This window comes from Tiliqua scincoides, chromosome 1 (assembly GCF_035046505.1).
Source record: "Tiliqua scincoides isolate rTilSci1 chromosome 1, rTilSci1.hap2, whole genome shotgun sequence".
Classification (NCBI taxonomy): Eukaryota; Metazoa; Chordata; class Lepidosauria; order Squamata; family Scincidae; genus Tiliqua; species Tiliqua scincoides.
Genome location: NC_089821.1, coordinates 189,511,123 through 189,528,566, shown reverse-complemented (window position 1 = coordinate 189,528,566; position 17,444 = coordinate 189,511,123). Strand labels below are relative to the sequence as shown.

Below are 17,444 nucleotides of genomic sequence, written 5' to 3'. Positions count from 1 at the left end.
TTCTTAACTCTTCCATTGAAATGGGACTTATAAGACTTAAATGTATTTACATTAAACTGGGTTATCCTCAATATGGATAGCTTCCTATAGTTATCCAGTACTCCAGTTATCCAGTAAAGTTTTAAATAACTTTAAAAACAACTATAGTGAACCCTTGATTTCAATGTCTAATGAAGGGAAGGGTTATCCTTTAATACTGAAAGTCTGTTAAATTTGAATGCATTTAGTCAATGGAGACACAAGTGCACAAAACATATATTTGTTTCTAATGAAGCAGCAAAAGTCTGTTAAATCAAGATCTGTTAAATTGAGGGTTCAGTGCAATTTTGTATGTGTATTGGGAAGTGTGTGCTAAAAGGTTCGACCATATTTTTTGTGTTTAGCTTAAAAGCAAAATAGAATTATTTTCATATTCTGATGCATAATTCTTTACAGGTAGATAACCAAAGTTGTAAAGAAAAGAAAAAAAGGCAATTGTTGAAAGTCCTTTCAAAAAGGGAATGGGGGTGGGGGGGGTGGGATGGAATGAGATAAACAGGGAACTGAATAGACAAATAGCTTGTACTCCCCCTCCCCCCCCCGTCAAGTATACTCGGTCTTTTTTAAAAATCTGAAATAATGCATGAGTTTGGGGTATGATGGTTTTATAATTTTAACTTAATGGAATTTCAGCATTGGCTTTTAAATATTGGCTAACAGTATGATTTATTTTTCTTTGTTTTCAATATAGCTTATTCAGTTGATATTGAGTCACCTTACAGTCCCAGATCTGTGCAGGCTATCGCAGACATGTAAGCTACTATATCAACACTGCTGTGATCCTCTACAATACATTCACCTCAGTTTGCAACCTTATTGGGCAAGGATAAATGACAAAGCTTTGGAATACCTACAGTCTCGTTGTATCCTTGTCCAGTGGCTGAATTTGTCTTGGACTGGGAACAGAGGAACCATTTCTGTTCCTGCATTTAGCAGGTCAGTACTCCAAATACTGATACATTGTACTAAATAATTAGGAAATCTTCTTCCTCCCCCCCCCCTTAATTCCTAATGTAAAATTTCAGCATTAATATGACTAACCTAACAACAGTAATGCAAGCTCAAAAACCAGCCTCCATGCATGGATTTGCAGCATTACAGGCACTTGGGTCAATTACAGTGATGGAATCTGACTGATTCATACATTTTTAGCAACTGGCTTTGCACATGTTCTCTGTTGGACAGTGCCGATCACATCATGGAAAGGAGAGACTCAGAGGTGCCCCCTGCACTACCATCCACTCCTGCTGCCTCCCTTCTACCCACCCAATGGGTGACCCAACATCTGAAACTCTATTTAAACAGTTTGGAGACAGCAACTCTTTTAAATGCAGCAGAGAGCTATGACTTCCTTCTTGAACTGTGCTTATGGTTCTGTGTATTGGGACAATTACTTTGTCCATAACAGATTTAGAAACTTTTATTTGGTTATCCACTGGTGATCTGAGAAGATGGGCTTTTCTGAAGACCTGTTCTTGATATAAGGAAAAAAGTTAACAATTCATTTAACTAAGGGTTGTTATTTGTGGTCTCTCTCCTGTCATGTGTAATGGAGTTCTGCACATGTGCAAAGCCAACTTCAGAAGCTTTCCAGAGCTCTGCAATGAATTCAACTGTGCGCTTTGGGGGACTGGAAAAATACCGAAGCCCTCAGTTCTTTTTTTGACTGCCACCTCAGCAGCATCACAAAAGGAGCACTTATAGCCTGTCTTTCTTTCCTTCACCTAATTGATAGAAAAATGATTGTTTTACTTCAGTTTATTGTTTTATTTATATTTCTTAGTGGTGTTCTTAAAGAAAATAGTGCTACTTTGTTTGTTAGTTACTTTGTTAATTTGTTCGTTCTACTATGTGGCAAGAAAGGAAATAGAAAACACCTCATTTCCCCCCCTTATTTTTATTCCTCTACTGCTGTAAAAGGAAAGAGGAGAGGAACGAGAGATATTTTACCTGATCTTATCTCTTTTCATCATAATCCTCTACCATAAAAAATAGGTAAAAATAAGAAGAATCTTTCTCCTTTAATTGGTTTTTTAAAAATTTCCTCACATTAGTCCACAGCAGTCTGAACAGTTACCAGAAGAGGAGTCCAGTTTTCAGACTCATGCAGAATGCATAGAGCTGAGACTTGAACATGTCTTCTGTCCATGCCTACCTATACAGGACCCATCCGGGGAAGGACTATGGCATCCCATATTTCTCCCTAAGGGGTTCGCACTGCTTTGCAAATCCCTCTGATTGCTGTGTGGCATAGCAGTGACATCTTCTGATAGTCAGTGATGGTCACCTGTCAGATGATGTCATGGTGGAGCTAATCTTTGAGCTGTTGGCTGTGCAGCTTAATAATAATAACAGTATTTATATACTGCTTTTCAACAAAAAGTTCACAAAGCGGTTTACAGAAAAAATCAAATACACTGTTACAAAACTGGAAACACTGGTGGCATCCAGATTCACATAGGAACCACAAAGCCAGGGCCGGGGCATAAACGAATTGAAGTTGCTCTGAAGAGCGAATTGAAGTTGCTCTGTTCTCCCTGAGAACAGGGGTTGGGATCCGGCATAACCGTTGGATCCCGGCCCTGCCTCCCTCTCCCTGCCAGCCTGCCTGCCCTGGGGCTGCCCCCCCACCCGCCCTCCCTTTGCCCAGAATGCCTCCCTCCCTCCCTCTTCCCCGCCTTCCCCGTGCCTACCTTTCGTCCTTGCGCCAGCTCATCCAAGCCAATGCAAGGCAATGGGAGGAAGCTGGCGCGGAGGCTTCCGTCAGTTTCCACAGGCCGTGCTTCTGGGAGTGCCAGCCTGGTTTCCTCCCGAGGAGGCACAAACGTGCCTTACGGCACATTTGCAAGCCTCCCAGGCCTAACTCCACATTAGGATTGCGCCCTTAGTCTCTTTGGCGTGGATGGTTAGTAGCTAGTTCTAGCAGTGGGACCTGGCTTTCTATTTTTGAATGTTCTCAACATTCATACTGGAGTCTCCATACTAAGCCCCCTTGATATGGACAGCTCAGAACCTTGATAGCCACCTTGGGTGTCCCCAGTGTGTGGGAGAAAGGTGAGGTAGACATTCTTTATAAACATTATTATTATTATTATTATTATTATTATTATTATTATTATTATTATTATTATTATTATTATTATTAACAGTATTTATATACCGCTTTTCAACTAAAAGTTCACATAAAATAAAAGTTCAAATAAAATAAAAATATCTACCATATACCTCAGCATCTGTATCTCATGTTAAAAGCAGCTCAGGCTTTGATTCCAAACTTCTTCAGTGTGAACAGTTCATGGAATCTAACTGTAATGTTGGTGTTTAGCTCCTGACTCACAAGCAGTTTCAGCCGTGATACCATGCAGTGGTCTCCGTACAGAGATTGCTATATATGAACAGCTCAAAATCTTGGTATCTTGCTAAAATTTCAGTATTTACTAGTTATATTATACTGTTAATATTCATGTTCCATGCTTGGATATTGACCTACAGTTTCCATTCCTAGTTCCTTTTGGAATTGACAGCTCAATACTTTGGTAATTAAGCTTCAGTAGCTGACTCCTAATATACATGTAGTACAAAGCTTTGGTTTCAAACAACAATTGAATACCTAAGCGTCACTGAATGGACACTTCAGCACTTTGGTAACTAGCTCAAGACTGGTTACATACCTTTCCATTTGCAGACAATCTAGGCTTCAATATCAAACTGCAGTATTTCACCCTAGAACAGGGGTTCTCAAACTTCTTGGGAGTAAAGCTCCCGAGGTAAAGTCTGGGGGGGGGGGGCAGGGGAAGGCAGAGACATGATCCCCAGGATCATGTCGCTAACAGTGCAAAGGGGGGTTTACTTAAGGGGGCCACCACAAAATCCAGGAGGTGTGGGGCCCCTGCACAGGGCTCCCTGAGCCTTAGAATACTGAAAATATGCAATCGCAAACCGCTTCTGGTTTGTGATTGTGAAACAGGAAGTGGTTTGTGATAACTTATTTTCAGTATTTTAAGACTCAGGGAGCCCTGTGGAGCGCTGCACAGGGCTCCCCGCACCTCCTGGATGATGCAGCAACCCCCTGTGAGTAAAGGAAAGCTCCTTTGCCCCATTAGTGACACTATCCTAGGGATCGTGTTGCTGCCTTCCTCCGCCCCTTAAGGGGCCAGTAACTGAGGCTCTCTCAGGCAGGGGCGTCGCAATGCCCCAATTTGAGAACCTCAGCCCTAGATTTCTGTATCCTTCATTTTTTGGGCAATCTGAAGCCTCAGTTCTTAACTGGTCTCAATACATACCCTCCTCATACATGTAATTAAAGCTTTGAGGCATAACTATAAAGTTCATACTGTTTGTTCCTTGACAACTACTCACCACATGGCGTCAAAACTGAGGAATCTGAAATTACTATTAATTAGTGCAATTCCCTCCCCCAAAATATCTGGTTCTGGTGGAATTTGATGGAATTTGTCAGGTTTCTAAGTATGAAGCATTTCAGTCCATTTCAATACTACAGTTTCTTTTGGAAATTTCCATCCAGAACACTTTGGGAGCTCAACGTACTTCATGGCAGAGAGATAGTGGTCTGTATCCTGTTCTAGATATATCAGATATCAACACTTCCATTCAGATAAAAAAAATTTCATATGATACTGAATATCCTGTTAAGGTACCTGGTGTACATCTGTGGACTTAATGGATACATATTTCCATATCACAATATATCAACAACATCTGGAAGTATCTGTACTTTGTTGCTGACATCAAGCACTTCCGATATTGAGTGCTTCCCTTTAACATTTCCACAACTCTAAGGAAATTTACAAAGTGTGTGTCTGTGGTAACAGTGTTTTTTCAGTATTAAGATGAGAGTTTTACTTTACCTGGATGATTAGCTGATAATGGCAGAATTCAGGTTCCACATTGTCAGGCCTCTGTTCCAACAGCTGTACTGGCTGCCAGTTTGTTTCTGGGCCCAATTCAAGGTGCTGGTTTTGACCTTTAAAGCCCTATATGGCTTGGGGCCAGGTATTTGAGAGACTGCCTGCTTCAGTATAATCTGACTCTTCCCCTCCAGTCATTGGAGAAGGCCCTTTTACACAGGCCATCACCCATGGATGTGGGAGGGGTGACGGCAAGACATGGGGCCTTCTCATTAGTAGTCCTGATCTTATGAAATTCCCTTCCTTTTAGTTGACAAACTGCTCCCATTTTAGTGGCTTTCTGGTGGAATGCAAAGACATTTCAGTCAAGCCTTCTGAGTTCACAAGCCTTTTAAATAATGGATATAAATTATTTGCTATGCGGATTAGATTTTACAGGTTTTGCCATTTTCTAGAAATGTTTTGTTTCTAAAAATGCTGCTAGTTTTGTGTTTAAATTGTTTTTAATATTCAAGGATATTTTAATAGTCTATTATTGTAATAACTGTTTTAAATATGTTTTTTTGGTAAGCTGCTTCAAGTGCTCTTCAGGGAGAAAAGCAGGATAAGAATTGGGTAAATAAACAATATTGGTGGTGTCATAAACAACTACAATGTACAGGGTGACTGAAGTGTGACGGGCACCTGAAGATTTGTCAAGTTGTGATGAAGGCCATATACTATCAAACTAACTCTCAGCTGCTTGGGAGGAGGAAGAGAGAACATCAAGATGGCAATGACTGGGAGCAGGGATAGGTAAACAGGGATAATAAAGCCCAAATTTCATTTCATTAAAGACTACAGATCAGGACAGAGACAACATTCACCATGTCCTTCAAATACTGTGCTAGAGCTGGCCACTCCTGAGTGAGTGTGACGGGATAGCAACAAAATCAGCAAAATAAGGGACAAATTAGCAACGAATGTAACTAATTTTTCTGTAACCAAATAAAACTTTCATAAGCATGTCTTGAATTTCATTCTCAAGCAGTTACTGAAGCCGTCTTAATAAGATCCCTGGGCTGGGTAGGGCTAGAGCCTGATCCCTTCTGGGCCAAACAAGGCAAATTTTATGTGACATTCTGGGGGCTCAGTTGTTCAAATGTAGCATTGTGTATTAAAGTCATGCAGTTCCTATGGTATAGTGAGAAAAGTGGGTACATATTTTGATTTCCTATAAAGGTAGTCAGAGCGAGCATTCAGTGCTCAATTCAGTTGAGCATTGAATTGCACCCTTAAACAGCTAGTAACTTGCATTTTCAGGAACATGGACAAATATCAGTATAAAATGTATAGTGACTCCAAGGAAATAGAACAAATTAGAATGGTGATCTATAAAATATGAGAAAAGCAAATAGTATATTACCATGAGAGGACAAAATGCTTCAGGCATGTGAACATCCTCAGGCAAAGCTGAAGGTAGTTTAACTTATTGATAACGTCCATTTCCTTTGGGCTATGTAAGAATATCATCATGTTTCACTTGAGAGCATTACTAAGTTTGCTAAACTTTTATGCTTCTGCTAAAAGTGAGCTTGGGAAAGCTAAATGGGGCTACAGAGAAAACCAAAGATGATAATTTTGTATTGCTGTAGCAGTGAGAGTGTGACATATGAAAAGAATATACAATGTGTGTAATCAAGTTATATACAGAAAATTATGGTTTGATGTCAGAGGAATACTTGAGTATTTTATATTGCTTGCTATGTCAGTTGTTGGGCCATGTAACTTGTGCTGTGACAGAGTGATTAATCAGTTTAAATGCTTTGGGAGTAAGAAATAATGTGCTTAAATTTAATGCTGTCCGCTTTAAAAGCCAAAGTTTCCTTACCATTTTAAGGAACAACAGTAAATTGGATCCAGACTTGTGTGAACTGAATAAAGCTGATGCAAGGGACATTTTCTGTCATCTCTTCCCCAGAATAGCTCAAGTAGGGTGTGATTTCACCAGAGTTTTATAGATTTTACCAAGGATGCCTTACCTACTCCAAGCCTCAGCCTCCCCTGTGATCATGCTCACTCCACTGTAAGGGGTTGCGTGATCACAGGGGAGCCTGAACTGCTGCTAGAATACCGCTGAGGTAGAGAAGAGCTGAGCCTCCCCAGTAATCGTGCAACCACTCAGAAACTGGGTGGAGTGCATGCGCAATCCCAGACAGAGGTGCAACTGGGGCAGAGCCTGAGGGACAGCTGGCTCAGGCACTCTACCACCAGCACCACCTCCTCTGAAGGTGGAGGTTCTGAAGAACCCAGTAGTGCTTGCCTTTTGTCACTTTTAGTTCTCCTGGAGGAGAAGGGACTTGCTGCTGCAGCTTTGTGCCCCCCCATTCCTCCTCCTGTGAAGTCACCCCTTCAAAGGATCGGACTGGGCCATTATACTGAATCAGGCCATTGGTCCACCAAGGTCAGCATTCTCTTCACTGATAGACAGCAGCTTTCCATGGTTTCAGACGGATCTTTCCCAGCCCTACCTAGAGATTAAATTAGAATTAGTTCAGAACTAAATGCAGGTTTTTCTACCAAAATTTTATCTTTAGTTTGCTTTGTATGTGTGCTCCTTATATGTGAAAGGTGCAGGAGTTCTTAATTAGTGCCTTTAAAAAATGCTATTGATATAGTCCAGCTGAATACAACCTTCATAAAAACAATCTTTTTTTTTGTATACTCCTTTTTCCAAATAGAAGAATGTTCAGTAATGTTATTTTAGGCATGTTTTGTAAAGGGGTAGTAAGTGCCATTCTTCTTGCCCATTAAAGGCATTGATTTGTTTTAGGGAGAAGATATGTGAAAATGTCTACGCTTGTCCCTATAATTTGGAATATTATCAGTTTTAACTTCTTTACCATATCATTTTAATGTAGATCAGTATTTCATAGGTTTGCTATTTCCTTGTTCTATACTTTTTCAACGGAATATATGAACACTTGGTGGCACACATTCTGTGTTCTGTTATGGAAGAGCATAGTTTTCTTTGTATGATGATTGAACAAAAGGTTTCCTTGTTATGGCAAAGCTCCCACTTACTTTTTTGGCTTCTTTCATCATACTCTCTCTTTCCACAATCCTACCTTTCTCAACAGTGATAGCACAGGGCAGATCTGCTATGAAACAAACACTTAAGCTTTAGGACCCCTTATCCTAGAGGGGCCCCAGAAGTGACTGTAGTCCACATTGCTTAAAAATTTTGGGTCTACTGTATGAGAAGGGATTTTAAAAATTAATAATAATAATAATAATAATAATAATAATAATAATAATAATAATAATAATATAGTTTAATAGTCACACAACTCAAATTAATTTTTTTTGTTGTACAGGCGTGCTGTGGTATCTGTAAGAGTTCTGTTCCATAACCCTCCTGTGGATATTGGAAACCGTGGATACACGAGACACCTCCCTTTGCCCTGGAGCATCCAGAGGCTCTTCTCAGCCCTGCAAAGGCTGCGTGCATCCACTCTTGGCCTCTGCAGGGCTGAGAATGACTGTTAGAAGAAAAAAGATGCAACTTCTGTTTTTTTCAGGAAACCAGAAGTCAATTTTTTCTTCTTCTAACAGTTCTTCTAATATAATTTTTTTTTCTAACTCTCAGTGGCTTCCCTGGCCTTCACAATGCTTTTAAAGGCATAAAAACTTGCCTTTAAAAAACTTCCAGTTTTGCTGAAAAACCGAATGTCGCACTTTTTCTTCTAACAGTCATTCTGAACCCCACAGAGGCCGCGGGCAGATGCGCTCAGCCTCCACAGGGCTCAGAAGAGGCTCCACAGGGAGGCGTGGGGCTTCATCTGTGAAACCACTGATAAGTAAAATGGCGCATTCCTGATCTGAAGATACGGGGGGGGGGTTGGGGGTCCTGTAGCTATTTCAAAAATCCCAGTGTTTGTGAGTCAGTAGCACAGATGTTGTAAAGTTGGTGTGTCGCAGTAAGTTGGCTGTTGTGCTATGGTTAAGGTAATGCCTCCCTTTTAAACAGAGGTCACCCCAGTGATTTTGACATGTGAGATAATCCAGTACAGCACTTTTAATCAAAATCTGAGATGTAGTGGTTAAATTTGTTTAAAAATTGTGATGATCTGATATGGAACACCATTGAAGATAGGAATAGTGGTTACCCAGACCTCATTGCCAGTTGCAAACTAGGTCCCCATAACAGTTCAAGCTTCAGGCCCCCACAGTGTAGGTCAGTCACTGAGCAATAGGCACATTAGTGCCCCATAACTGAAAGTGTTCATTGGGAGTCTCATATGGAACTACACTGGCATCCTTGCAACACTAAAGACTTATGTGCATGTTACAGAATTCCTAGTTAAGACAATTCACTGAGGCAATTTACATGAACTCCAAGTGTAAATTGTAATATTTAATGGGTACACTTCTGAATTTTTTGCTGATATGTGGAATGGGAAGATGCAATTGGGTGCTCAGTATATGCACACAATACATTACTTCTGAATATTGATTTTTCATGCGAGAAACAGACTGAGCTTCCTGGTTTAAGTGATTCTTGCATGGTGGAATTTCACCTGTGGCAGGTTTTGCAAAGCAATTTAGGCTGCAGTCCTATACACACCTGGGAGTAAGTCCCATTGAAATTAGTGGGACTTACTTCTGAGCAGACACGCATAGGATTGTGCAGATAGGCTGCTTTATATTTATCTCTGGCATTGATTATGCCCACTCACTTGCCACAATTTTTTTTTTACATTAAGCTATTGCTATGCTGCTAATGTTATTCATTTGGTATGCATAACTTTGCATCTGAGTTACTAAGACATATGCAGGGGAAATTAGTGGGTTGTGCCCAGTTTTTAAAAAATGATTGTAGGCAAAGGCACTTCTTGTCTTGATGCGTTTTCATGTGAAAATGTGGCTTTTACAGATTCATGAAGTCTTGTGGTTCGGAACTAGTGCGCCTAGAGTTGTCTTGTGGCCATTTCCTCAACGAGACTTGCTTGGAGGTTATTGCTGGGACATGTCTCAATCTTCAGGAATTAAATCTCTCGTCCTGTGATAAGCTACCACCTCAGGCTTTCAACCACATTGCCAAATTGCGCAACCTTACTCGTCTTATTCTTTATCGAACAAAAGTAGAGGTAGGTAGGAACCATAATTTCACTTTTCACACTATTACTAGTGATAGAAATAATCTTGGTAAAGGCAAAATTTATAGTCATGTACAGTAAACATATAAACCAAGTAAAGAAGCAGAATATAGTATACTATTTGCAATTGTTATTAATAATCAAATTCCATTTGAAATAGTCACATTTGTTACCTCTTCAAACATCTTATGTTATTGTTATTAATAAGAGAATTTATATATCGCTTTTTAACAAAAAAAATTTCACCAAGCAGTTTGCAGACTAAAGGCCCAATCCTAACCAGCTTTCCATCATTGGGGTAAGGGCAGTGCAGCTCCGATGTATGGGAACAAACATTCCCTTACCTTGAGGAGCCCTCCGTGACTGCCACCCAACTACAGAATGCAGCACAGTCCCCATTGGCAACAGCTATGTCAGTGGTGAAAAGTTGATTAGGATTTGGTCCTAAATCAAATAATATGCTGGTTCCTTCTGCGGATTAGACTCTGTGTGAGTCCCCCCAACCTGCGTTGAGGCCCAACCTGTACCATTAGGGAACAGATACCTTACCCTACTTTAGACAGTGTTCTGAGGCCTGGGGAGGCCACACATAGCTTCCTCTGGTCTCAGAAGGCCTTCTAAAGCCTCCGGAAGGACTTAAAATGTCACTTCTGGATTTTTTTGAAAAAACTAGATGTTTTAAGGACTTCTGGAGCCCTCGGAACACCCTCCAGATGCTGATGGAGCACAGCTCTGGGAACGGAACCCCTACTGATGCTGAGGTACAACTGTAATCTTATGTTATTTAGTAAATACAGCTCAACACCCCTATACAGTCTGTTAGATTAAGACCACTGTTATTCACAGAGGATTTTTATGGTGGTGGTCTCATATTTGCTGATACATGACTCTTTTAAATCTTTTGTTCATTGAATGTGCATTCACAGAATACTCCCAGTATTTGTTGGCATTGGTGCATTTGAGGTGCACAATGGACAATAAAAGTACTTTGTTCATACTAATAACATGACAATGCATATTATTTTGGTTTATATATGCATGTTATCTTGATCTAATGAATATCTTGAATTCCTCTTTCCACTTTTGTGGAGGCCAACAACTTCTTTTGTTTGAAGCCAACATGATATCTTATAATGAGAAAATATATAGTTCTGGTATTTAGCAATTGAAAACATCATCAGTTTGTATGTTTTTCAAGTATTAACTCGTATTTCATATAACTTACTGTCCCACTATTTCTAAGCTTTCTTTTTTTACTTTTGATACGCTTGAATGTCATTGTTCAGTTCAAAACTTGTTGCAACCCTACATTTATATTTTTGTATATTTTGTACAAATTCAGTGTAAGTTAATGACATATTAGTTATAAAATTGAACAGGGGCTAGTAGAGACCTTAAGGAGTTCATGCCTGTGACGTATTGGTCTGCAAAAACCACCCACTTTCTAAAGCAGCCTATATGATCAACATTATTTCAAACAACATCATTCAAATCCCCCAGATTTCTGGGGGAAAGGCAATGGAACTTTGGTCTTAAACATAAAACTATTCAAATATGCATACTATATGTGCTTTCTCATATGAAAAGCCTTTTTAAAATCATGAATCTAAAAGCATCTTGACCCAACAAGCTAGGGAACATTGGTGTAGAAACATGAATGATATGTTTGGGACCTAATACTGCAAATTCAAAAGATTTTTAAAAAAGGTGAATCTAGGTGGCAACTGGGCTACCAAATATCTCATCAATGGAATTCCATGCTCATCATGCAGTTTCCATGATGGTTATCTTTTGAATTATAACAGGATATTATAACAGCATTATATTATAACAGATATAACAGAATTATAACAGCATTTACTATTGTTTGCTTGTGAAATGAGTTGGAAATGGTATGCCTGTTACAATCTGGTGGTTGATTATTTGAGGTGCTATTGCTAAATAATCTTTCACTGTTAAGTAAAGGTTTGTATAACGTTCTGGTAGTTGGTCTCTACCTAATTTTATATAAATACTTTCAGGAGACTATACCTATTCATACATTGTGTCTGTCTGTTAAATGAAGCCCAATTAGGACTCATTTGTGTCATTAATAATAATAGTGAATCATCCATAAATATCCATAAATTCTATAGTGTTCAGGAGGTCTTGCAACATATGTTCAAACATTGAATTTTAGAATTTGCTGGCAGAAATGGCAAGTCATTGTGTAACTGCAAAGAAGTTATTGGTTTACATTTTTTTAAAGTAAAGTTCTTGTTGCTGGGCCAGCACAACATTGCAAATCATAATATTATTCTGACATTACAGGCAAATATTCTGGCTCAAATGGTTTAAGTTTGCAGCTCTAGATAGTTAAGAAATGAATTAGTAAGACTCTCATTCAGACTCTTGGCCAGTGGTCAGCCATCAGATGTCATTTCTGATATGTATAGTATTTCTTCTGTCAGAACTGTAAAGGGATTTTTTCAGGCTGTTAGTATTACTAGAAGTCTTCCAAGTGAATGCACAAATTTGTCAGATTATCATAATTATAAAGTTTGATTTGATTTTCAAACTAAACATAAGACATTTGAAATTTTTTATGTTCTGTGGCTCCTGAATGATTATGTGTCCTTTCAGTCCAACCATGCTTCAACATTAAAAATCAAACTAAGCCTTAAAAAATGTAAGATTGTACTGTATTTCAAGAAAACAAAACATTTACTTGGAGTGGAGTATGAATGTGTATTTTAATATTTCAAGCTTGCTGCAGTGACAATAGTCATCTTGCTGGGTGTATCTACTATCCTGATAGAGTATGATTTTTTTTAAAAAAAGATGTGGCACTTCACTGTGAATAGCACCCATGTTTAAAATGGCAGCAACATCATGGTAAAATGCACGTTATATTTGTTTCCATCTGTATGTTTCTAGTGACAGGTGCTCAATGGTTGTCAGTATCCTTGTCAGCAATAGCATCCTGTGACATTAAGGTTGCCAGCTCGATCCTGATGCTGTGTGACTCTATTGGCAGTTCCATCAGGCTGGAGCCGATCAGTGAATGTCAGAGATGCTGCACTTTTCTGGGATGTCACCAGCCCTCTGTGTTTTTGGTTTGGCCTTGCTTGTTGTTTGAACTTACCAGACTTCTAAGAGCTCTCCTGAGGGAAATGAACAGATAGGTCATGGGAATAAAGGTGTCTTCAGGGCATGCAAAACCACATCCATTTTATAAAGGATGTGGCTTATTATATAAAGGCTTGTAATGATTACCTTGACTCCAAGCCAATCAATGATTGGAGTATCTGGGGACTCATTAAATGGCATTTGTGGTGTCTGTTATCTAGGTTTTAAGATGAATTTCAGGGAAAGTGGTGACAGCCTTTAATGTCTAATTGACCCTTTCTCTTTGTTTTGCTTTCTATATTTGCTTCTGATGTGTTCCCCAATGGCAGCAAACAGCTCTGCTCAGCATTCTGAACTTCTGTTCAGAACTTCAGCACCTCAGCCTGGGTAGCTGTGTAATGGTAAGTTCTTAAAGTCCACAGTATGCATATTTTAACAGAATCCAGACTCCCCTGGTTCAGTTGCAGATAAATGCATTCTTTTCATCTTTTCTCGTTATACTAGTAAATATTTTGTAAAATGACTAAATGAATTTATGAAGGTTTACACTTGTCCATTTGCTAAGCTTAAGGTTGTCTTCTATTTTACCACTTGGGATATGTTGTAGATTTTGTACAAATCCTTCCATGTGTGTTTGGGATTATTTTTCCATCTCATGAACAACCCTTCTCTGCATGACTCTGGAATACCTTACAGTAAGAACTATTTCAAAGTTGATTTTAAAGCTTTATTTTTTGCCTCATGTTTGTTAAAAATTGCCCTTTCATCTAGAAATAGAAAATATACGCTAGTATCTTAGTGCCAGAATTAGATATGGGGAGACCTGTCTATAGTGTTCCATTGGAGCCACAGAATATTTAACTGAAGGCTTATGTAAGCTCTGTAATCATTGTAGAATACATATCATAAACAGATTTTTCAGGTCATAATATATTCTTTTTCTCTATATGATGCTTCTTCATGCCTGTTGGGGGTTCACAGTGCTTACTTGAAATCTACCACATGCCACGCTTCTGTTTAAAATAGAACTTTTGGATTTTATGTAGACAAATGTGATCCACTTTCCCAAAGTGCTGTTTATGTATTTGTTAATAATAGGTATACCTCATTTTTACAATTACCTCAGCTTACAATTAAAATGCATACAAATGTTACATTGAATTAGGAATACAGTAGTTGGTGTGTGGGAGGGAGAGAGGTGGGTGTCAGTCTCTTCTGGCCCCTGGCAGTTGGTGATACAATCCAACCTCCAGACTCAAACTCCTATAGGGAGGGGGCAGAAAGCTATAGATGGACAAGGGTAGCTGATTATAAAAATGCTACCCCCAGATACAGGTCTTCAATTTATCTACATTGATAGTCCTTTCAATTTCATGTTTATTGGGGCTATCCCCTTCAGAAATTTTCTCTGGTGTCAAAGCTAGTTGTTTTTAGTGTTATGATGACTGCTCACAGTATGGTAGATTGTATTTATAGATTAAATCACAGCCATCACTATTGCAGTCTTTTGCAGCTTTTCCCACCTAATAATGATTATGAATATTATTCACCAGCATGCATGTCAAGCCAGCTTTTGCCTTGGCTGCTTCCAGTGGGCACCCACCGGTAAGGGTGCTCACTTCCTTCTCAGTCACTGCTCAGAAGTGGCAGCTATTTACTGAATTCTGTCCTGTGTCACCTGCTCCTGAACTCTGAATTTTTGGTTTCCAGTAATTGGACCCGTATGAAGAGTGTGCATTTTAAAACAACCAGCTACACATTGCATAGGACATGCAAGTTTAGCCCTTGTTTTGCCTTCTTAGAAACATTTGACTAGTGAGTAGGGAAAGGATGAAAAGTAGCAAAACTGCTGTTGGAAAGTGGAGGGCTTTTGCTGTTAGCACCATGGTTCTGATCCTGATTGCCCCCCAAGCGCTATTTTGGGGGGGAAAAACAACCTTTCAATGGATGCTTTGTTTAAACTATAAATAGTGTGCGGGGTGCATATTATTATTAATAATATGATCAGGGTTGGAACAGCAGCATAGGCCAAGAACTAAAACCTCTAGCTGTAGTTTCAGGGCATTTCACATTTTGAAGTGATGTTATTAATCAAAAGCCTAAGAAACTGATAGCCAGTGCACTCAGTTTAACCATCTAAAAGTCTCTTGCGAAAAGTGGTATCATGGGCACATGCAGATCTGTTGCTTTCCCTTCTGAAAATACAGGTGAAGTCTGATGTTTATGCTCATGTAAGGGACTGTAACTAACATGTGAAACTGCAACCTAAGTTATAGATTAGCATGTATTTAAATAGGCGAAGGCAGAAAGCATGTTTACTCAAACGAGTTATTTGTTTTCTTCACAGATTGAAGACTATGACACGATAGCTAGCATGATGGGAGCTAAGTGCAAAAAACTCCGTACATTGGATTTATGGCGATGTAAAAACATTTCTGAAAATGGAATAGGAGAGCTAGCTTCTGGCTGTCCACTGTTGGAGGAGCTTGATCTCGGCTGGTGCCCTACTCTTCAGAGTAGTACTGGTTGCTTTGCAAAACTTGCACGTAAACTCCCAAACTTGCAAAAACTTTTTCTGACAGCCAACAGGTCTGTGTGTGACTCTGATGTAGAAGAACTTGCCAACAACTGTACTAATCTCCGTCAGCTTGATATATTGGGTAAGTGATCACAAAAAACGTTGTTCTTCTTCACATTTATTTATTGTATCAGTAGCATAGAAGATTGTGTTGATTTTTTTCAGAAGGAAAACACATAAGAAATTAGTTTAATTCCAGATATTTTGGCTTACTGGATTGTGAGTTAGACTGCAAATGTATCTAATTACTTTCACATTTTTGAATTTTCCTACTTTTTTTACTGATTTCCTGAAAACTACTCAATTCTGATTGCCAGTTTTCAAAAACTCTTGAAATTTTAATAGTGTGTGCCTTTTAATAGTGTGTGAACCTTATGATCAAACAGGTTATTACAGAGCATAGACAAACTCTTTACTGAGTATTTTCTGCTCCAAAAAAAATTGAATTGTTGGATTAAAAAAACAAAAACAAAAACAAAATGTTATTTCTACTACAGTGTACACTACAGTACATGACACATAGCATGACGTTCTTTCATTGATGTAAGCTGTCAGAAAGAAGAGGTAGCACTACACAGTGGCCCTCCGTATCCATGGGGGATCCATTCTAGGACCCCCATGGATACCAATTTCCACAGAAAATGAAATCCGTGGAAGGGCCTCTCAGGACCTCCCAAATGCAATCGGGAACACCTTCCAGTCACATCCAGAAGGCCTTCTGCGACACAGGGAAGCCACATGTGATCTTCCCAAGCCTCAGAAGGCCTCCTGGTTTTTGCAACAAAAAAAGTGCCTTCTGGGCGCATCCAGGAGGCTTTCAGAGGCCATGCGTTGCCTCCCTGCACCTCAGAACAACCCCTGGGCGTGAACAGAAGGTGCTTCCAGTTGCGTCCAGGAGGTCCTTGAGATCCTCCAAATGCAGGCTCGGAAACCTCATTGAATCAAACAATGAGGGCTGACTGTACTGGGTCTTACTGTGATTTTATTTGCTCTTCAAATCAGTATCAGAAGCTTGGGAGTCTGTCTTCCCTTGTATAAGCTTTTGATATTAAACAAAAAATTGGTATAAGAACTAGGACACCCCCTCCACTCTTCATGTTGTTCTGGTAACTCCCAGTTGTAATCCATGATGCCTCGATCTCAATTTCTTAACAAAGCTTACTTCATGATATCAGATTTCTCCATAGCTTGTATCACAGAACCTGTGATAATGATGTGCAGTCAACATTTAAACCAAGTAAGAATGACAGGCAGTTGGAATCAATTTATTTTACATGCTGTGAATTAGTTAAGCATTTAAATCAATCTATTTGTTTTACATCTTGAGGTAAATAAGTCATTTCTGTTATGCTGAAAGTGTTTTTTCTATCAAACAGAGCAAACTACTGTTAAGCATATATATTTTTGGTTGTAAACTCTCATGTTTATCTGTTAAAGTGGCATCGTGTCTGCCTATAAAGTGATTTCAGCTTGATACTAGAACAAAGAAGATAAACAGTGAGATGCTTTGTTGGTTTCATGTAAAATCCATAAACTTGTCTCTCCTGTATTGTAATGAAGGTTTAGTGCTGCTCTCTTTTTAAATATCTGACTCATCATTTGATAAATGGGTACAAAACAGTATCTGAAGAGAAAGGCTTCTTGATCAGTTGCTATAGTTAGTAGGCCAGGGATGGCCAAACTTGCTTAACGTAAGAACCACATATGATAAAC

At 39.2% G+C, this 17,444-nt stretch overlaps 1 protein-coding gene across 3 annotated transcripts in view; it reads left to right on the top strand.

Annotated features, from left to right (window-relative positions):
- FBXL4 (F-box and leucine rich repeat protein 4) overlaps positions 1 to 17,444 on the top strand; it is a 53,005-nt gene that overhangs the window by 23,922 nt on the left and 11,639 nt on the right. For all 3 annotated transcript variants that reach the window (XM_066612881.1, XM_066612868.1, XM_066612875.1), the window contains exons 6-9: positions 731 to 975; positions 9,823 to 10,036; positions 13,483 to 13,554; positions 15,501 to 15,813. In XM_066612881.1, the coding sequence (XP_066468978.1) occupies positions 731 to 975; positions 9,823 to 10,036; positions 13,483 to 13,554; positions 15,501 to 15,813 (844 nt within the window). The remainder of the gene's footprint in view (positions 1 to 730; positions 976 to 9,822; positions 10,037 to 13,482; positions 13,555 to 15,500; positions 15,814 to 17,444) is intronic.